This window comes from Entelurus aequoreus, linkage group LG08, assembly GCF_033978785.1.
Source record: "Entelurus aequoreus isolate RoL-2023_Sb linkage group LG08, RoL_Eaeq_v1.1, whole genome shotgun sequence".
NCBI lineage: Eukaryota > Metazoa > Chordata > Actinopteri > Syngnathiformes > Syngnathidae > Entelurus > Entelurus aequoreus.
The window spans coordinates 30,232,064-30,254,578 of record NC_084738.1 but is presented as its reverse complement, the minus strand read 5'-3'; the positions used below and the strand labels follow the sequence as shown (position 1 = coordinate 30,254,578).

General features: G+C 40.2%; 1 protein-coding gene across 4 annotated transcripts in view; it reads right to left on the bottom strand.

Moving 5' to 3' along the window:
* The window catches only part of rhbdf1b (rhomboid 5 homolog 1b (Drosophila)), a 50,406-nt gene that overhangs the window by 12,857 nt on the left and 15,034 nt on the right, over positions 1-22,515 (bottom strand). For 3 of the 4 annotated variants that reach the window (XM_062056231.1, XM_062056230.1, XM_062056233.1), the window contains 9 exons: positions 17,416-17,635; positions 17,101-17,304; positions 16,540-16,662; positions 16,316-16,458; positions 10,582-10,824; positions 10,391-10,502; positions 10,233-10,307; positions 332-493; positions 90-190 (listed from right to left, as the gene is read on the bottom strand). In XM_062056231.1, coding sequence (XP_061912215.1) covers positions 90-190; positions 332-493; positions 10,233-10,307; positions 10,391-10,502; positions 10,582-10,824; positions 16,316-16,458; positions 16,540-16,662; positions 17,101-17,304; positions 17,416-17,635 — 1,383 coding nt within the window. The remainder of the gene's footprint in view (positions 1-89; positions 191-331; positions 494-10,232; positions 10,308-10,390; positions 10,503-10,581; positions 10,825-16,315; positions 16,459-16,539; positions 16,663-17,100; positions 17,305-17,415; positions 17,636-22,515) is intronic. The other variant, XM_062056232.1, reaches the window with a different exon arrangement.

Genomic DNA, 22,515 nt, shown 5'->3' with positions numbered 1-22,515 from the left:
GCAACATTTTAAAAAAGTGCAGTTCCCCCTTAACATACTGTAATTTAATTACATTTTTGATGAAAACATACACACCAGTGTGATGTTACCTGGGATCCTGATGGCAGACTGCACCGTATTGGCGTAGTTTATTATTCAAATAAGTGGCACTGGGGTGCTGAGGCCACTTTACCCACAATGCCAAGGTGGTCTATAGCAGTAAAAGAAGAGAGGAAGTAATATTGTCGGTTGTTGACTCATGTGTTACTCGTGTGTACTGTATATTTAGTAAAATATGTATGGCTTTTGAATTCATATTTCTTCCTATACAGTGTGTACTGTTTGTGCATACCGAGCACTCGTCTTGAGAGGTCTGTAAGCAGCCAGAGCGATCATTCCTCACGCAGCATCCTGACTCTCTCTCTTTGGCCCTTATCTCCTGGACCAGCCTGTGGATTTCCTGATCCTGACGCATGCACGGGGAAAACTTGGCTCCCAGGTGGATCAGCGCCTCCTTGAAGCAACATTGAAATTATGTTGAGCTCGGTAATATCTAACATAACCATGTCAGTTTCGCAAACGTAACTTAAACAGCTAAATAAAAGCAGGAATTCAATTCAGACTGGGATCAGCTGTGGTAGGCTCTAGCTTACCTGTGACCCTAATGAGGATAAGCGATATATGAAATGGATGGATGAATTCAGACTAAGAGACCAATTTAAAGGCTTATAACGTTTTTGCAGATAAGAGCTCTAAAGAGTAGTTCACTAAAAATACTTTTAAGAAACTATTAAGAAATAAAAAATTTACATTTTCAAAATATTTCTGTCACTATAGAACAGGGGTGTCCAAACTTTTTGACTCGGGGGCCGATTTAGGCTGAAAAATTTGGCCTGGGGACTAAGAGCCAATATATATATATATATATATATATATATATATATATATATATATATATATATATATATATATATATATATATATATATATATATATATATATATATATATATTTATTTATATATATATATATATATATATATTTATTTATATATATATATATATATATATATATATATATATATATATATATATATATATATATATATATATATATATATATATATTTATATATATATATTGTCGAGGTTTCTGTGGTTTATCCGTTATACAGTGCTCAATACAGGGGTAGAGCGAAATATACGTTAGGTCATATAGTACACATACAATTTTCCCATCATTCATCGAAGGCCTCTATGAAGAACACAAACAAAGGACCCAGATTTCCCTCGCCCGGACGCGGGTCACCGGGGCTCCTCGGTGGCAAGGCGATGAGATCCGCCCGGAGTTCCTTAAGGCTCTGGATGCTGTGGGGCTGTCTTGGTTGACAAGACTCTGCAACATCGCGTGGACATCGGTGGCGGTACCTCTGGATTGGCAGACCGGGGTGGTGGTTCCTCTCTTTAAGAAGGGGAACCGGAGGGTGTGTTCCAACTATCGTGGGATCATATTCCTCAGCCTTCCCGATAAGGTCTATTATTCAGGTGTACTGGAGAGGAGGTTACGCTGGACAGTCGAACCTCGGATTCAGGAGGAACAGTGTGGTTTTCGTCCTGGTCGTGGAACTGTAGACCAGCTCTATACTCTCGGCAGGGTCTTTGAGGGTGCATGGGAGTTTGCCCAACCAGTCTACATGTGCTTTGTGGACTTGGAGAAGTACCCCGGGAAGTCCTGTGGGGAGTGCTCAGAGAGTATGGGGTAACGGACTGTCTTATTGTGGCGGTCCGCTCCCTGTGTAATCAGTGTCAGAGTTTGGTCCGCATTGCCGGCAGTAAGTCGGACCCGTTTCTAGTGAGGGTTGGACTCCGCCAAGGCTGCCCTTTGTCACAGATTCTGTTCATAACTTTTATGGACAGAATTTCTAGGCGCAGTCAGGGCGTTGAGGGTATCTGGTTTGGAGGCTGCAGGATTAGGTCTTTGCTATTTGCAGATGATGTGGTCCTGATAATCTTCAGCTCTCACTGGATCAGTTCGCAGCCGAGTGTGAAGCGACTGGGATGGGAATCAGCACCTCCAAGTCCGAGTCCATGGTTCTCGCCCGGAAAATGGTGGAGTGCCATCTCCGGGTTGGGGAGGAGATCTTGCCACAAGTGGAGGAGTTCAAGTACCTCGGAGTCTTGTTCACGAGTGAGGGAAGAGTGGATCGTGAGATCGACAGGCGGATCGGTGCGGCGTCTTCAGTAATGCGGACGCTGTATCGATCCGTTGTGGTGAAGAAGGAGCTGAGCCGGAAGGCAAAGCTCTCAATTTACCGGTCGATCTAGGTTACACTGTAATAAAGTAAAATTACAGTGGTGCCTTAACCTAAGAGTACTCTAACTCTTAGAAGTGTTTTGAGGTAAAAGTTGTCTGTCAGTTAATTGGTATGCTTTAAGTTGCATGGAAAATGTGAGTTACAAACATTTTCGTTGGACTAGCAAATGTCACAGTGAACCCCGTAAGATCCGACTAAAATATCTGGTTTTACTCGCTTAATTTGTTTAGATAAAAATGGACATGACTTTGTTTTCCAACCATAGGAAGGAAGAAAGTGAGTGTGAAGGACATTGCGGGAGTGGGTGATATTTATTGAACTAAAGAAATAAATAATCAAAAACATGACTTGAGATTTTTGCCTCATCTTTCACTTTAAGCGTGAGTGAAGAATGCACTGCCGACTTGATTAGCTCTGATAAGTCCGGAAGAGAAAGAGATGATACATTATTATTTGCTCACAGAAGCTTACTGGTGGTTGTTTGAGCACACTGCAGCTCGTCCTGGATTCCCACAGGAATGAGGCAAAAATACAACCTCACCTACTGTAGTCGATTTGACGACATTCCGCGACATTCTGAAGCAGAATAACTTTAACGACAGCCCAGAACGTTAAACACCCGAGGTTATGGAAAAGCCGCTCATGCTGTTTTTGACGGAAAGGTAAATGCTGTACATTATAATGACATTACTTCATAAAACTACTGTAGTCTTTAGTAATACATTTTGTTGTATTGTTTTACACAATATATATTTTTTATCTAAAAATATTTTAAAAGGCATGTTTAATATCTAATTGGTGCTTGCTCCACTCAAAACAGAAACAATCAAATTGATTTTGATGTTGTTTTGCGATACACACATTCAGACTTGCCAACCCTCCCAAATTTTCCGGGAGACTCCCGAAATTCAGCGCCTCTCCCGAAAATCTCCCGGGACAAATATTCTCCTGAAAATCTCCCGATTTTCAGCCGGAGCTGGAGGCCACGCCCCCTCCAGCTCCATGCGGACCTGAGTGAGGACAGCCTGTTTTGACGTCCGCTTTCCCACAATATAAACAGCGTGCCTGCCCAATCACGTTATAACATCTACGGCTTTCAGAGAGTGCACAACTGCGCACACAACAAGGAGACGAAGCAGAAGAACGAGGAAGATACAGCCATGGCAACGCCGGCGACGAGTAAGATGAAGAAATACGCTTGTAAGTTCCAAAACGAATGGAAACAAGAATTTCAGTTTATCCAGGACAGTTCGAAGGGGAAGGTGTATCCTGCCTGTAAATTTTGTAGAACAGACTTCCCCATTGAACACGGTGGTCGAACGGATATACTCAGTCATGAACGGTCAGCGAAGCACAAAGCGGCGACAACGCAGCACCGGTCCCAGCCCAGTATTATGGGCCACCTCGCTAAATGGAGACCCGATGGTGTAACATATGCCGAGACAAAGATGGCTATGCTGATAGCTGGAAGCAACATCCCGTTCTCATTTGCGGATGTCTACAACAAATCCGTGAAGGATATGTTCCCGGATTCAGAGATCGCTCGCCAGTACGCAAATGGCAGAACAAAGGCTACTCAAATAGTGAAAGGTAAGTGTTGTTGGTTTTTTTTTTAGTAAGCAGCAAGCACAGTACAGTTAGTAGAACAACTGTGTTTTCATTACTGTGTATTTGATCAAGTCTTTCAAGTACAACAATGAGTAGATGAGTGTTATGTGTGTGTATATGTGTAAATAAATTAACACTGAAATTCAAGTATTTATTTTGTTTATATATATATATATATATATATATATATATATATATATATATATATATATATATATATATATATATATATATATATATATATATATATATATATATATATATATATAATAAAATAAATATATATATATATATATATATATAGCTAGAATTCACTTAAAGTCAAGTATTTCTTATATATATATATATATATATATATATATATATATATATATATATATATATATATATATATATATATATACTGTATATATATATATATATATATATATATATATATATATATATATATATATATATATATATATATATGTATATATATATATATATATATATATATATATATATATATATATATATATATATATATATATATATATATATATATATATATATATATATATATATATATATATATATATATATATATATAAAATACTTGACTTGGTGAATTCTAGCTGTAAATATACTTCTCCCCTCTTAACCACGCCCCAACCACACCCCCCGCCCCACCTCCGACCACGCCCCCACACCCCACCCACCTCCCGAAACCGGAGGTCTCAAGGTTGGCAAGTATGCACACATTTGAGTTAAGCGCTACGTCACAGAACCAACTAAGCTCGTAAATTAGGTTCCACTGTCTAATATTATATTAGTATGTTATCAAAATGAGATCTGTCATAAGGTGTCTGGTTGTCCTGTGCTCGTTTGTGTCCTGAGGTGAATCTGTGTCTTGCACTGACCCTCCAATCAGCTTTCTCCTTCCTATTGTGCCCAGTGCAGCTGTATTGAGTTGTCTAATTCATCTGTGCATTTAGATCCCAGAGTTCTAGTCTTTGTAAGTCGTCAAAGGTCGTTTGTGGCGAGTCCTACTCCAAGCCAGTCATCATTTTCCTACTCCTAGATCCTTTATACATTGTATTTTTGTATCCTTGGTGGTTTTGGGGAAAATAAAATAAAATGAATGAATATATATATACAATATATATATATACAAAACCCGTTTCCATATGAGTTCGGAAATTGTGTTAGATGTAAATATAAACGGAATACAATGATTTGCAAATCATTTTCAACCCATATTCAGTTGAATATGCTACAAAGACAACATATTTGATGTTTAAACTTATAAACATTTTTTTTTTTGCAAATAATCATTAACTTTAGAATTTGATGCCAGCAACACGTGACAAAGAAGTTGGGAAAGGTGGCAATAAATACTGATAAAGTTGAGGAATGCTCATCAAACACTTATATGGAACATCCCACAGGTGAACAGGCAAATTGGGAACAGGTGGGTGCCATGATTGGGTATAAAAGTAGATTCCATGAAATGTTTAGTCATTCACAAACAAGGATGGGGCGAGGGTCACCACTTTGTCAACAAATGCGTGAGCAAATTGTTGAACAGTTTAAGAAAAACCTTTCTCAACCAGCTATTGCAAGGAACTTAGGGATTTCACCATCTACGGTCCATAATATCATCAAAGGGTTCAGAGTATCTGGAGAAATCACTGCACGTAAGCAGCTAAGCCCGTGACCTTCGATCCCTCAGGCTGTACTGCATCAACAAGCGACATCAGCGTGTAAAGGATATCACCACATGGGCTCAGGAACACTTCAGAAACCCACTGTCAGTAACTACAGTTGGTCGCTACATCTGTAAGTGCAAGTTAAAACTCTCCTATGCAAGGCAAAAACCGTTTTTCAACAACACCCAGAAATGCCGTCGGCTTCGCTGGGCCTGAGCTCATCTAAGATGGACTGATACAAAGTGGAAAAGTGTTCTGTGGTCTGACGAGTCCACATTTCAAATTGTTTTTGGAAACTGTGGACGTCGTGTCCTCCGGACCAAAGAGGAAAAGAACCATCTGGATTGTTATAGGCGCAAAGTTGAAAAGCCAGCATCTGTGATGGTATGGGGGTGTATTAGTGCCCAAGACATGGGTAACTTACACATCTGTGAAGGCGCCATTAATGCTGAAAGGTACATACAGGTTTTGGAGCAACATATGTTGCCATCCAAGCAACGTTACCATGGACGCCCCTGCTTATTTCAGCAAGACAATGCCAAGCCACGTGTTACATCAACGTGGCTTCATAGTAAAATAGTGCTGGTACTAGACTGGCCTGCCTGTAGTCCAGACCTGTCTCCCATTGAAAATGTGTGGCACATTATGAAGCCTAAAATACCACAACGGAGACTCCCGGACTGTTGAACAACTTAAGCTGTACATCAAGCAAGAATGGGAAAGAATTCCACCTGAGAAGCTTAAAAAATGTGTCTCATCAGTTCCCAAACGTTTACTGAGTGTTGTTAAAAGGAAAGGCCATGTAACACAGTGGGGAACATGCCCTTTCCCAACTACTTTGGCACGTGTTGCAGCCATGAAATTTGAAGTTAATTATTATTTGCAAAAAAAAAACAAAGTTTATGAGTTTGAACATAAAATATCTTGTCTTTGTAGTGCATTCATTTGAATATGGGTTGAAAAGGATTTGCAAATCATTGTATTTTGTTTATATTTACATCTAACACAATTTCCGAACTCATATGGAAACGGGGTTTGTGTATATATATATATATATATATATATATATATATATATATATATATATATATATATATATATATATATATATATATATATATATATATATATATATATATATATATATATATTTTTGGCCAGAACTTCACCATTGCTTTTTCCTTCCTTGCAATTGGGTTCACTTCACCTTCACACCACATCTCGACTGTGACAAAAGACAATGATAAAGATTATTTTTCCCAAGCATTGAGAAACAGATTTTGAATTTTGCAATGGAAAAAGTGAATTTTACTAAGATATCTTATTTAATACTTTATCACATCAATTAACACCAACCATTTTAATTAGTTTTTTCTGTATATTTCACATTTATGTTATTAACTATTAGGAGTAGTAGTAGTAGTAGTGTAGTAGTAGCAGTGTCATTAATACTAAATGATTATTATGTTTTACCCGTTAAGTACTACTTGACTGTAGTGCTGTAAAATGTATGATGTACATTCATAATATTTACATATAATTATGCAATACATTTGTACTTTGACCTTTTAAAAACAAATTCCATATATTTTTTTAATAAATGTTTTAAAATGTCTAAAATAGTTGCACTAATGACAAAGTAATTGGTCAAACATAACATTATTGTAAATATAAGGGAACCAGCTGTCAGAATTGTTACTGACAGTTTGGTTATGTTTGGGTTTTCCTGTGTTTAGAATCACTTCCTGTCCTGGTGCTCTTGTTTTGTCAGTGTTTCCTGTTTGGTCTCTGTGTTTTGAAGCACCTTTACTTTCTGTTTCACATCCTGTCAGCACACCTGTTCCTCGTCTAATTAGTTCTTTATAGTTCCACCTGGGTCCCTCTTTTCGGGTTGGATCATTCTTCCTTAGAGACTGATGCTGAGTGTGCGGTTTTTGTTTGTTCCCTGCTTCCTTGTAAGTAATACATTGGTTTTACCTTCATTCCGCCTTCCATTCGCTGCATCTTTGGGGTCACGCTGCAAGCAACGCTCACCATCCCTTGACACAAGCAACAGCAAAAAATGGCTGCTTGAGAATAAAACTGTAATTATAGTTTATATGCTACTAAAATGGAAGTGTTTGAGTGAATATTAAATATGTATTTTACCAATTGTTTTATGTGTTTGTGTAATGTACATTGTATATTTGCGGCAGTGAGTTGTTTACAACAGCACCTTTTCAAACGCCTAAACCCTAAATTTTTACATTTTATTATTGTTGGGGCCTAATTTACTAAAGATTTGTGTGTACTTCCACACGTGCAAACCTAATAGCACACGCAAAGCTGATCTACTAAACGTGTGCAACGTGGAATGTGTGTGTTAAGTGAGCAGAATAAGGTGTGCAATCCATTTAGCCTCCCTGTCTTAAAGGCCTACTGAAATGTATTTTTTTTATTCAAACGGGGATAGCAGATCTATTCTATGTGTCATAATTGATCATTTCGCGATATTGCCATATTTTTGCTGAAAGGATTTAGTATAGAACAACGACGATAAAGATTGCAACTTTTGGTATCTGATAAAAAAAAGGCTTTCCCCTACCGGAAGTAGCGTGACGTAGTCAGTTGAACATATACGCAAAGTTCCCTATTGTTTACAATGATGGCCGCATGAAGTGAGAGAGATTCGGACCGAGAAAGCGACAATTTCCCCATTAATTTGAGCGAGGATGAAATATTTGTGGATGAGTAAAGTGCAAGTGAAGGACTAGTGGGGAGTTGAAGCTATTCAGATAGGGAAGATGCTGTGAGAGCCGGGGGTGACCTGATATTCAGCTGGGAATGACTACAACAGTAAATAAACACAAGACATATATATACTCTATTAGCCACAACACAACCAGGCTTATATTTAATATGCCACAAATTAATCCTGCATAAAAACACCTGCGTGTTTGTTATGCTAGCTCCTAGCTCCTATGCTAGCTCCTAGCTCCATAGAACACGCCAATACAATTCAAACACCTGATCAACACACACAATCACTCAGCCCAAAAGACCGTTCACCTAACCCAAGGTTCATAAAGCTTATATATTTTAAAAAAGTTACGTACATACGCAAAAAAAAGTTGCGCACATACGGTCAAGCGATCAAATGTTTAGAAGCCAAAGCTGCATACTCACAGTAGCACGTCTGCGTCTTTGTCATCCAAATCAAAGTAATCCTGGTAAGAGTCTGTGTTGTCCCAGTTCTCTACAGGCGTCTGTGTATCGAAGTCAAAAGTCCTCCTGGTTAGAGTCTCTGTTATCCGAGTTCTTCCATCTTGACTGCATCTTTCGGGAATGTAAACAAAGAAGCGCCGGCTGTGGACTGTTGTGGCTGACTACGTTCGAAAAATACGTCCATTTCGCACCGACAACTTTCTTCTTTGCTTGCTCAGCTTCCTTCTCCATAATGCAATGAACATGATTGCAACAGATTCACGAACACAGATGTCCAGAATACTGTGGAATTATGAAATGAAAACAGAGCTTTTTCGTATTGGCTTCAATGTGGAAGGCATACCCGTGTTCGCCGGTCTACATCACGCGCATATGTCATCCTCAGAGGCGTTTCGAACCGGAAGTTTAGCGGCAAATTTAAAATGTCACTTTATAAGTTAACCCGGCCGTATTGGCATGTGTTATAATGTTAAGATTTCATCATTGATATATAAACTATCAGACTGCGTGGTCGGTAGTAGTGGGTTTCAGTAGGCCTTTAATATGCAAAATATGTTGATCATCACGCCCACAATACTGGGAGAAGACGCAATAAAATTATAAAATGATTTAGCACGCACAATGTGATTTATCAACACTCATCACCGTTTTTTTCCAGCACTATATTGCATTTTATTTAACACACGTGAGAAGGACGTGCAAACTGACAGTTTCACACACGGCTGCAGGTTCAGTGCTCACGCTGCACAGACAGACAATGGACAGGCGTGAATCCTCAGTCCTACATGTGTGTGTGTGTCAACATTTTGGACTGTCATGAATAAAAAAATATTGGACATAATGTCATTTCAGCAACATCATTTTATAATTTCATAGCTGCTAGAGGACTAAGGGGCTGATTAAAACAAATTCAGTTGATGCATTTTGGTGCCCCTTAGGAATTCTAAATGACAGTTTTTTTTAATATACCATTAAAATATTTCTTAAATGAAAAAACTTCTTAAAGTATGCACTTTTTTGCGTCTTGAGTATAGTAAGGGCAGCCTTTCACCAATGAGTGCACTTTTGGAGGTAAAAAAAAAAAAAAAAGGGGTTTTACTGTAGATGCACTGCACAACTGCTTCTAAAATGCCCATAACAAGTGGTACATGTCTGCTATATGTTTGAAAACATAGCAAAACGCCACATGTAAGAGCATGACATGTGTGCAGTACATGAGTCTCACTGTGGTAATGCCCTGTATAGTACACGCAAAATCCTCATTTAAATAAGGCGGTCTGCACCACTTTTCAATTGCACATGGAGTCTTAGTAAATCCCACTCAGCACGCCCACTAATAGTACACGCTATTTTATAGATTCCACATGCTGTTTACCATGTGGTGTTTGTATCTTTAGTAAATCAGGCCCTAAATCTACAAATCTAACAAAAACTCACTGAGCTTGGGCCAATCCAGAAATTTTGTTGCTGCACAAATTTCACATTTTCATACACCCCCTGGTTCCGTAGCACCTACAAAACAAGTGATAAAAAAATAGTATTTTTGAGTGATGTTGAATTGTTCTAAGTATTGAAAATGAGATGAGATCACTGACTGAATCAACAGTTTCGTGTTGAGAGAAGCCTATAGGAGCGATGCCGTATATGGTGACAGCCAGAATGGTGATGAGTAAATGCACAAATGTGATCCAGTAGCTAAAGAAAGGCCTGTAATGAGAATGGTAGGAGAACTTCAGGCTTGATGCGATCTTCAACACAGAAATGAATAACCTAGGAGTTATCTCACCTGTGATCATCCATGTCCTCAATCTGCCTTTTGACGTAACTGTCAATGCGCTTGCGATACGTTCGGTTGGTAAGGCGGCCGACCAGGCCTAGCCCGTAAGGCCTCTTTTCTCGGGCAAACAGCTTCTGAACGGGAACCACAATTCTTTGTCCACGCTGTCGACTCACCACGTCGTGATTAAAATGCAGCTTAGGTTGGACCGGCGAGCCGTTTTTTGACTTGCGCCATCCTCGCTCTGATGGCCTAGATAGAACAGACAATAACAATAATGGTAATATACATCATACAATATATTTATTGTGTGATTGCTAGGAGATTCAGGACCCGTAGCAACCAGATTCCAAAGTTCTCTTCATGTATTTTTTTCTCCTGAAAATGAATGGGGCAGTCATTTTCCCATGAAATCTATTAGTTTTTGAGTAATTGGTAGATAACTAGCTGCACTTGGAACGTCCCCCTTTATCTCCAGTCTCGATATGAGCCAAAAATGTCGTTGGGGTTTTTGCAGCCCTTTGAGACACTTGTGATTAAGGGCTATATAGATAAACTTTGATTGATTGATATGCCGCCCTCTCTTGGTGTGAGGTCATATCAGAACTGGAGCCCATTTCCCCGCATAGACAGTGTGGATCACATGTGTCAAACTCAAGGCTCGGGGGCCAGAACTGTCCTTCCGCATCATTTTATGTGTCCGCACAAGCCTGGAAATATTAAGTGTTAATACGGTACTTCAACTTTTCTTACTAAATGTATTTGTTCTTTCCATTTTGAGATTAAAAAACAGAGTGCATGCAATTGCATATTTTTTAATCTTTTATACTATTAAATAATGCAACAAAATACAGTATATTATCATATATTCCCCCCAAAAATGCATGTTAAAATAAAGATGAATACCATACTTAAATATCTGCTTGAGTTATCCATCAAATTGTACACAATTTACAGTAAAACTCTGGCGACTTGAGTTTTTCACCGTAAAATCAACTTTAGTACAGTTTTTTTTTTTACGTGCAGTGATGCACTATGAAAACAACTGGCAACTCTGTTGCATGAATTTTACCATTCCATTCCATTTTATGGTACACATTCTGGTGACTGAGCTGCCAGTTTTTACAGTAAAAACTTTTTTTTTCTTTCATTACAGCATAAAGTACGTGAAAAAACTCAATATAATAATCAAATACCGGTACATAAGCAATTTAATTCCTAAATTATTCCTTGTTACAGGCGAGAACCACTATAACTGCGATGTGGCCCTCAATGAAAACAAGGTTGACGACCCCGGTGTACATAAAGGAATGCAATACTATTATTTTAAACACTTCATTGCATGGTCCATGATTACTACTAATAAGCTTAGCATTATGGGCAAAAAAATAAATATAAAAGAACCACAGTTTTTGGACTTTTCTGCTCTGTTCTCATGCTCTTTCAGCATTTCCTCAAACATCTTCAGAAAACATCAGGAGAAGAGGACACACATTAGAATACTCTTGGCTTGCCTTTTTTTTCTCTTCTTTTTGGGCGTCGTATCTGCTCTTTTTTTCGCAGGCTCTGACTCAGTTTATCTCCTTTCAAGGGTCCTCCTGATTTTCAAGATTGCATTTGGCTTGATTTTTTAAGTTTTTTTAAAATCCAAACTTCAACCAAAACTCCTCTTCTTCGAAGTCTGAATCATTAAAATGATCGCTGCAAATTACACTCCTCTGGCTTAGTCTGTCGCACTTTGCCTGAGTCAATTTGACTGGAGAGGTCCATACTTTCCTCATATTCCCATCATTTGGAAAGGTATGCAGGCTCACTCCTTCTTCAGTTGTATTGCTACAACAGGCAACAAGGCATCTGGCGGACATGTTAGATCATTCCTTCCAATTTTGCGAGAAAACATGGTGATTCGAGATGAAGACGCTACTAAAACGCATATACTAGGGCCTAATTTACTACAGGTTTCCGTGTATCAAAACACGTGCAAACTTGATAGCACACGCAATGTTATGATTTGTCATGTCAGGTCATTTCTATGTTTGTGTTAAGTATTATTGTCCTTGGTTTAGAGGTCTGTTATGTTTTTAATGCTCTTTTCCTCCCTTGTTTACGTTTTCTTGTTGCAAGGTGGCTTAATAGCTGCACCTGCACTCTGTTTATTGATTACCGGTAGGTCCTCCCAATCACAAACGCCACAACATGCCAGCATACGACACGCAAAGCTGATCTAATAAGGCTGTGCGCAGAGGATTGTCTCTCAAGTGAGCAAATAAGGAGCGCAATCCATTTAGCGTGTGTGGCTTCATGACTATGCAGAATATATGCTGATCATCATAATTCCTACAATACTGAGAAGACAAGATGCAAGTAAAATTATTTTGCACACGCAGAGTGATTTATCAAGACTAAAACTGTTCCGCAGAAGCGATTTTGCGTCTATATCTAGCACGTCTGATATGACCTCCAGCCACATATATAGACTGTCAAAAATAAAAATATTAGACTATTGTCCATTCAGCATTATCATTTGATCATTTTACAGCTGCTGGATGACTTAAAGGGGGGTATAAAACAAAACAAATTCAATTGATGCATTGTAGTGTCAAGTCAAGTCAAGTCAAGTCAACTTTATTTATATAGCACATTTTCAACAACTTTTTAGATTGCACCAAAGTGCTTTACAGGTTAAAAAAGCATGGAGCAAACAAAAAACAAACAAAAAAAACAAAAAAAATGTCAGTAGGCATATTTTAAAGACATTTGTTTTTTCATATAAATTAAAAACAACTATGTATTTTCGCAACTGGAACATTCCAGTGCACGTTCGCAGGGCGCATCATCAGCAGGCAATCATCAGCCCGCTAAAAAAGTGGATTCTATTGTAGATGCACTGCAGGACTGCTTCTAAAATGCCCGGTGATATTTATGTCTGCTGCATGTTTAAAAACATAACAAAACACCAAATGTAAGAGAACGATAACATGAATGTTCTTGATGTTTCCTTTTTGATTTCATGTGTTTTTTGCCTTCTAGTTCGGGCCTTGCTTTGTTGGGTCTGTTCCTGTCTCTGGTCGTGCTGCCTCCCACCCCAGCAGACAATGGCGTGAAGCACCGCAGAGGCCAGAATGGTGTACAGTAGGTGTTTTTGATTTGTTTTGTTGCCTGTTTAGGCACGATGCAATCGTATGTGCACAATATGTATTATCTATTACTCATTGTTTTGTTTTTCATTGTGTTTTACTTTTGTAGCAGTATGTAGAAATAGTGCCGCTGAAGTGGCAGCGGGTTGCTTCAGCATTGTGCTCTTTTAATGTATTTTGTGTTCTTTGATGTTTCTTTCTTATTTTCATGTGTTTTTACCTTTTTTTTTTGTTCACTTTTTGAATCTGCACTGCAACCACATAATTTCCCCATTGTGGATAATAAAGTATATCCTATCATACCCTATCCTTAATAAGTCTTCATGGTGAAAGCTTCTTAGTACGTGCAAAAACCTCATTTAAATAGGGCGGTCTGCACCACTTTTGTACTTGTTTGGTTGGTTGAAGTTGTACTTGTCAATTAAGTACCTTGTACAAACCCTGTTTCCATATGAGTTGGGAAATTGTGTTAGATGTAAATATAAACGGAATACAATGATTTGCAAATCCTTTTCAACCCATATTCAATTGAATGCACTACAAAGACAAGATATTTGATGTTCAAACTCATAAACTTTATTTTATTTTTTGCAAATAATAATTAACTTCGAATTTCATGGCTGCAACACGTGCCAAAGTAGTTGGGAAAGGGCATGTACACCACTGTGTTACATGGCCTTTCCTTTTAACAACACTCAGTAAACATTTGGGAACTGAGGAGACACATTTTTTAAGCTTCTCAGGTGGAATTATTTCCCATTCTTGCTTGATGTACAGCTTAAGTTGTTCAACAGTCCGGGGGTCTCCGTTGTGGTATTTTAGGCTTCATAATGCACCACATATTTTCAACGGGAGACAGGTCTGGACTACAGGCAGGCCAGTCTAGTACCCGCACTCTTTTACTATGAAGCCACGTTGATGTAACACGTGGCTTGGCATTCCATCCATCCATCCATTTCTACCGCTTATTCCCTTTGGGGTCGCGGGGGGCGCTGGAGCCTATCTCAGCTACGATCGGGCGGAAGGCGGGGTACACCCTGGACAAGTCGCCACCTCATCACAGGGCCAACACAGATAGACAGACAACATTCACGCTCACATTTAAACACTAGGGCCAATTTAGTGTTGCCAATCAAACTATCCCCAGGTGCATGTCTTTGGAGGTGGGAGGAAGCCGGAGTACCCGGAGAGAACCCACGCAGTCACAGGGAGAACATGCAAACTCCACACAGAAAGATCCCGAGCCCGGGATTGAACCCCAGACTTTTCAGCACCATCGTATTGTGAGGCAGACGCACTAACCTCTCTGCCACAGTGCTTGGCATTGTCTTGCTGAAATAAGCAGGGGCGTCCATGGTAACGTTGCTTGGATGGCAACATATGTTGCTCCAAAACCTGTATGTACCTTTCAGCATTAATGGCGCCTTCACAGATGTGTAAGTTACCCATGTCTTGGGCACTAATACACCCCCATACCATCACAGATGCTGGCTTTTCAACTTTGCGCCTATAACAATCCGTATGGTTCTTTTCCTCTTTGGTCCGGAGGACACGACGTCCACAGTTTCCAAAAACAATTTGAAATGTGGACTCGTCAGACCACAGAACACTTTTCCACTTTGTATCAGTCCATCTTAGATGAGCTCAGGCCCAGCGAAGCCGACGGCATTTCTGGGTGTTGTTGATAAACGGTTTTCGCCTTGCATAGGAGAGTTTTAACTTACACTTACAGATGTAGCGACCAACTGTAGTTACTGACAGTGGGTTTCTGAAGTGTTCCTGAGCCCATGTGGTGATATCCTTTACACACTGATGTCGCTTGTTGATGCAGTACAGCCTGAGGGATCGAAGGTCACAGGCTTAGCTGCTTACGTGCAGTGATTTCTCCAGATTATCTGAACCCTTTGATGATATTACGGACCGTAGATGGTGAAATCCCTAAATTCCTTGCAATAGCTGGTTGAGAAAGGTTTTTCTTAAACTGTTCAACATTTTGCTCACGCATTTGTTGACAAAAGTGGTGACCCTCGCCCCATCCTTGTTTGTGAATGACTGAGCATTTCATGGAATCTACTTTTATACCCAATCATGGCACCCACCTGTTCCCAATTTGCCTGTTCACCTGTGGGATGTTCCAAATAAGTGTTTGATGAGCATTTCTCAACTTTATCAGTATTTATTGCCACCTTTCCCAACTTCTTTGTCACGTGTTGCTGGCATCAAATTCTAAAGTTAATGATTATTTACAACAAAAAAAAATGTTTATCAGTTTGAACATCAAATATGTTGTCTTTGTAACATATTCAACTGAATATGGGTTGAAAATGATTTTCAAATCATTGTATTCCGTTTATATTTACATCTAACACAATTTCCCAACTCATATGGAAACGGGGTTTGTACTTATCAATTTTACACACAGTTTTAGTAGATCGGGAATTCAAATTTGCAGTACAATTATGCTCTTACTGTACAGTGATTCACATAACTGGCTTTTGCGTGGCTAGATAGACTTTAGTCCAACACAATCTGGCCGTGAACATGATCAGCGGCAGTGATGTCGTCTATGGGGAGTCTCTCTCATTTTATATCCTACAAAAACTCACAGCATCAGGTGGCTCCTCTCCAGTTCATTTCTATCCAAAGCACTTCCTGTCAGCTCGCCCTCATCCACCATTTGACGTGCTGCCTCCGACGCCGTCTCGAAAACCTCATCGGCATAGCTGGACAGCTCATCCTGCAGGCCCTCCTAAAGCGGACGGCAACAAAGTCATGAGCACTTAAGTCGAACAGGTAGTAGACGGCATAGCGGTGTCAAGTAAAGACGCACTCCAGTGAAGAAAGATGTATCCAGATCATCGGGGAAGTCCACAGTGTCGTCTTCGAAGACACCGCGAGGCAGGAAACTTCGCGTTCGGCATCGGCCTGTTGTGCTTTCGCCTAATGTACGGCCCTGCACGGTACACGATGAACATCATGGGATAAAACGACCAGACGTAGATGTCAGTGGATAAGTCTACTCTTCTGGAAAGTTCCTCTGTCGAGCTGCTGTATGAGCTTTAAAGTGGACCATCTGCTGGTTAAAGCCTCTGAAGATCAATGAAGCATATAAAAGCATATGAATGTGTGTTTCGAAAGAAAGTAGGTCACTAACACTTATCTGTGCTTCAATGGAAAATGTTAAATTGTCATACATAATAGCAATTCAAAGACATTTCGTTGTTATCTGTACTGTAAAGTTCAAATTTGAATGACAATAAAAAGGAAGTCTAAGTCTAAGTCTAGTCTAGCTTAATCATTTCTTCTTTTATAGATGACGGGTAAATATGACAAAAACTAGCATTGGAAGGGTTTGACTGAAGTGTATCATCCAAAGAGCAGGACAAATGACCTTCATTAGTGCTGCGGCAGCTTTCAGACTCATGACAGCAACCGACTCCCGTTTGCGTCGCCGTGGCAACCGGTTGAGGGCCGATTGTGAGCTGGAAAAGGAGCAGAGCGAGGCGCCGCATGGCGTGACGGGAGCTGGCGGGACGTTGAAGTCGACCTCTTCCGCCGCACGGAAGGCACGACCCCGAGCCAGGGGGTCCACAATCTGCGAGTGCACAGGATGGCATTTAGTTTCAGCAACCCGACATGTTTGTTTGAAGCTTGGATTGATGAGCGCGAAGGAGAGAAGATGCCTATTAACTATGCCCTGCCCTACCCTCTGCATGCCATAGGGATGGTGATGGGGGTGGAGGTAGAGGGGAGGAGGGATGTCGGTGCTGGCCAGGGAGATGTTGTCCTGGCTGGGTAGCTCCATGCTCCTCATCACCTGAGCCTTGAGACCCCCGTAGAGCTGGCTGCAGTGCTGCAGGCTCTTCCTCCTCCATCGCTGGGTGCTGTCACTGTCCTTGCTCACGCCGAACCAGTCTGCTGTACCCCTGAGTGGATGGAGGACTCAGTGTGATGAAACATTTCACGGTCAAGTTGTACCTCGACTTAAAAGTGTTTCGAGATAAGAGCTGTCTCTCGGCTGATTGTTATGCTTTAAGTTGCAAGCGAAAATGTGAGTTACAAGCATTAAGATGCGTATGTCACAGTTAACCCCGTAAGATCCGCCCAAAACATCTGGTCTTACTCGCTAGCAAGCTTATAGCTATGGATAGACATAACTTTGTTTTCCCAACCATGGGAAGGAAGAAAGAAAGAAAGTGAGTGTGAAGGTCAGTGCTGAGAAGAAGTGGAAGATATTCAATGAATTAAAGAAAAAAGTGGTGAAGCAGTTGGAGCGTATCACTGCTAGTCTGCACCATACTGAAGCAGACTGAGTCTAACGCCAGCTGAGAGTGTTAACATATTATCTAAACAGTGGACATTTATCCATGAAAGTATGGAGAAGCTGCCGTAAGTTGAGGTACTACAGTTCCATGTTGGGTATGGCCACACTGCCTGCTTGCTCCTGTTTTTCATCTCTGTCTCCAGACATTCTCAGGCCAGCTGGAGGCATGACTTCAGGATTTCAGGATGCACCTGAGGCTGATTGTCTCATCAGCCCCTTAAGCCGAGGGGTTGCAGCTGGGAGACACCAGTCTTTTTTCCAGTGTCGTCTATGCTTACCCGCGGACAACACTACCTTCCTATTGCTCTTTTCCACATCAGCTTCACTGGCTCCTGTATTATTGACTTCTCTTCACTCGAGCGTCTCCCCTGCGTCGATGCTGCTCCACCTCGCCTCCAGCCGGACTTCTCGATTTAGTTACTTTGTGTTCTTTTGATATTTCTTAGTTTTTATGGTACTTGTTTTTCAGTGCCATCTCTGTTACTTACTCGCTAAACAAAGTTTTGTACTCTTTTTGTTACCTTAGGATGATTAAAGACTTTTAAAATCCGTTCTTCGCCTTCCGCCTCTGCATCTGGGGTTCACGTATTTACCAGAACCTAACAACTACTGTATTTATAAAGGAAAGGCCAACTGACAACAGTTGAATGTTATGTTCCAGCTGTATTATTGTGCCCCACAGAGCAAAACAAATTTGAAAACAAAACTAGAACGGGACTTGTGATGCAACAGACCATCTGTTGGGTCCAATATCAACACCAATACCATTAGTATTACTTCCTGCCATATAGTTTACTCCAACATCATAATGTGCTTCCTTTAAAGCCACCCTTTTGTTGCACTGGCCATATTGTTCCTGGTCATTGTCATGAAGGAAGACCCAATCACAACTTCTGGCTAAGGCTAAAAGGTTCTCATCCAAGATTCTACGGTAGATGTTTTTTGTCAGTGCCTCAGCAGGGAAAGAATCTCGAAAACAGACAGTTTCACCTCCATGTTTGACAGAAGGGAGGGTGTCCTTGGGGTCATACTCCATATTTATCTGCCTCCAAGTCAAGTTGGTTCCAAAGAGCTTAATTTTGGTCTCATATGACCACATCACAGATAGTTAATATACTCAAGTGCTATCTGCTTTGTATCCATGCCACTGCCAAAAAAAGTACATAAGTGTGAATACACCAGGCTTGTAATTACCAGTGGTGGCCTTCTGTGCTGGCCTTTACACTAACAGAAGCACTGACCTACAGTTACAACATTTTTAGTATTTGTGCTTTGAAATTGTATTGCAATTTGTTGTATTGTATTGTATCATCAAGGAAGATCATGGATGAGGGTTTTTTGGGGGGCCCACGTTCATCGCTATGTGCTCACCTACAGGTTCATCCAGAATCCCCTGGAGCTCTCATTTAATTCAACCAAAGCATCAGTTAGGGTTTCTGATGTTTTAACGATAATACATTCTAAAAACAATTGATGTCTTCATATGCTACGTCTTGGTCGTAATTCTGTATTGTCTCTGTTTTCCATGTAAGGCAGCTACAACAATTCAGCTGCACGCCAGTTCCAGGCCATCTTCCGCAATCTGATGGTTCGTTGTGGTGTCTCACGTAGTGAGATTGGCGGTGTGGCAGCTCAAAAAAACCCAACGTCCCTCTGAGCAGTAGAGATGTCCTCTGCTGAAACTGCAGAAAAACACCCATCTATATTTGCCAGCATTTCGGCAATTGTGTGCGACCACAGTTATTTTCCCACTGGCTTTGCTGGTCTGGTGGAAACGGCTCTGGTCTACATAGCAGCAGCTGTAGTCTGGCAGATACTACAAAAGCTGTCCTGTGATGTGTGCTGTGTAGCGGCCTCATTTGGTGAGAGCTACAACATTCTAGCCCTGAGAAACAACGTCAGCCTAGTGATTCCTAGGAACCAAACTAAATAAAAAAACCTAGGAGTTCAATACAACAAAAAAACAACACTGGACAAGCTCAGCGCACATATCGCGACAGCTGTCTGTGATTGACAGCTTTGAAGACCAATCAATGCATTCCGCCGTGAATATCGGGGTGATTGGGTGGGAGCCCCTGGACTTAAGCCCAGGTAAGCCCGTGCAATAAGGCAGCCCTGGTTGTGGACTACAAACACTAATCCATCCATCAATCCATTTTTTTTACAGCTTGTCCCTTTAGTTGTACATAAACTAAAACTGATATTTAGGTATTATTTGGGTACATTTCCACGATCTATAGATAATAGATGGTGGAAAACTTCACAGGACAAAGCAAATTCCAAACGCCTCGTCAGAAGAAAGTATGGAGTAAGGAATGATTATTTTATAAAAAAAAATCTATGCAATGCCTCCATGGTCAAACTTTAGAGCAGTGGTTCTCAAACTTTTTTTGTCATCCCTCACTTTGGACAAGGGGGAGTTTTCAAGCCCCACCTGCCCCCATCGCCCCAACAGAACGCTAATGCCAAGCTTAACATTTTCAAATGTATTGAACATCAAGTAACATCAAGTTGTATACATTCAAACTCAATAACATAAAATAACATCAAGTTCAATAATCAATAAAATAACTGCAGCTGTGGTATAACTTGCATCAAGTTCAATATCAAATAAAATAACTTGCATCAAGTTCAATAATAAATAAAACAAAAGTGTTATAACTTGCATCAAGTTCAATAATAAATCAAAAAAAGTGTTATAACTTGCATCAAGTTCAATAATAAATCAAATAAAAGTGTTATAACTTGCATCAAGTTCAATAATAAATCAAATAACTTGCATCAAGTTCAATAATAAATAAAAATAAAAGTGCCACTTTGCAATCTTTGCACACAAAAAAAGGAGGAGCTATATGCATTTGACAAGACAGGGCAAGTGAACATGAGTTTTACAGTACTCCAGCATTAGTGGCTGCAATGAGCCTGTTTTGCACTGCACAGCTTTTCAAATCGGGGTTGCAGGCTTGACACTGCCACTGTTAAAACCTCATTGAGTTCGGGGCTGAGCTGCCTTGACGCGAGTGCTTCCCGGTGAATGACACACAGTGTGTCCAATGCGCATTTGGCGCAACCCTCTTTATTAGAGCCTGCAGCCCATTTCTTGACTTTGCCATGGTCTGTGCGCCATCAGAGCAAAAGCCCACACAGTTTTCTCATTTAAGGTCGTGTTCTTTGAGGAAACTGTCCATTATCTTGAACAGCTCATCAGCAGTGGCTCTATTTTTTATGTATTTGCAAAACAGCAAATCCTCGTACAGTGACTCGCCATTCACAAAGCTTCCGCTTAGCCCCGCCCCCATTAGTTACTGTTGCTATGTCTGTCAAACTTGCGCTCCTACCTAGAAATTTAAAGCCTACAGGAAAAATAAGTAATTTACATGTATTTATATAGCGGATTTCACAGACAGAATCACAAAGTGATTTACAGTGTGTATAGAAAATGAAAGCATAGTAAAAAAAAAATCTAAGAATATAATTTTAAAAAAAATAAAAATAAAGTGAAATTTCCTACCGTTCCTCGCGCCCCACCTGTCATGTCTCTATTCCCCACCAGTGGGGTGCGCCCCACACTTTGAGAAACGCTGCTTTAGAGACATATGCAGTTTCCAAATACACAAAAACAGGTACCAATAGGTAAGAAAGTTGGTTTTGCATAATAGGTCCCCTTTAAAACAATGTTTCCTCCACTGCTTGTGCTTCAACTCCCAACAGATATCTGCTGTTTATGAGTCCAAAACACTATGAAGACCATCATACCTTGTACAAATAATGAACTCCAAACAAGCATAAATTATGGGTGGAACACAGCAGAATAAAAGGTACCATTTAAATAATATGATTGTCCATCTCGCAAGTAAGACAATGGCAACTTTGTACAAAATAAATTTTCACTCTAAATAAGTATGGTGATATGTCACATGGAAAGGAGACAAATGACCATCAGCACAAAGAAGAGTGAAAGGGTTGGTGTCCAAATATAGCACAGAACGAACAACCAAGTGTTCCATCTCCAAACAAAACCTCTGCCAGAACAGTGTGCTTTTTAGTACCTTCATGCCTTAATGTGTATCTATCAACTGCGAGGCCCCGTTACTGAAATGTTTGCCGGGCGCTACTAAACACTGAGTCATCATGAAGTACTCCAGCTGGAGGAGATTTTTGCAAACAGGGTGATGGGGAAGCACAGTTAGGATTGTTGTCCTTCCAACGAATGGCGTCTTTAAAATATTACACTATAACAGTCATTGTACATAACAACACACAAAATAGCAGAACATTGAACGTTTTGAATGCTGTGACATACGCACGTTTAACAAAGCAAGTCCGCACACATGCACCAACAAGTACACATTGTGTTTGCACGTGATGCAAAAGGGCTGGCAGAGCAGAGACAGGATTTGTTAGTGTGAGACACAAACACCATGACCTGCAATAAATCAAGCCGCTTTTCTTAGATGCTGTTTACTTTTCTTTCCTGAAAGT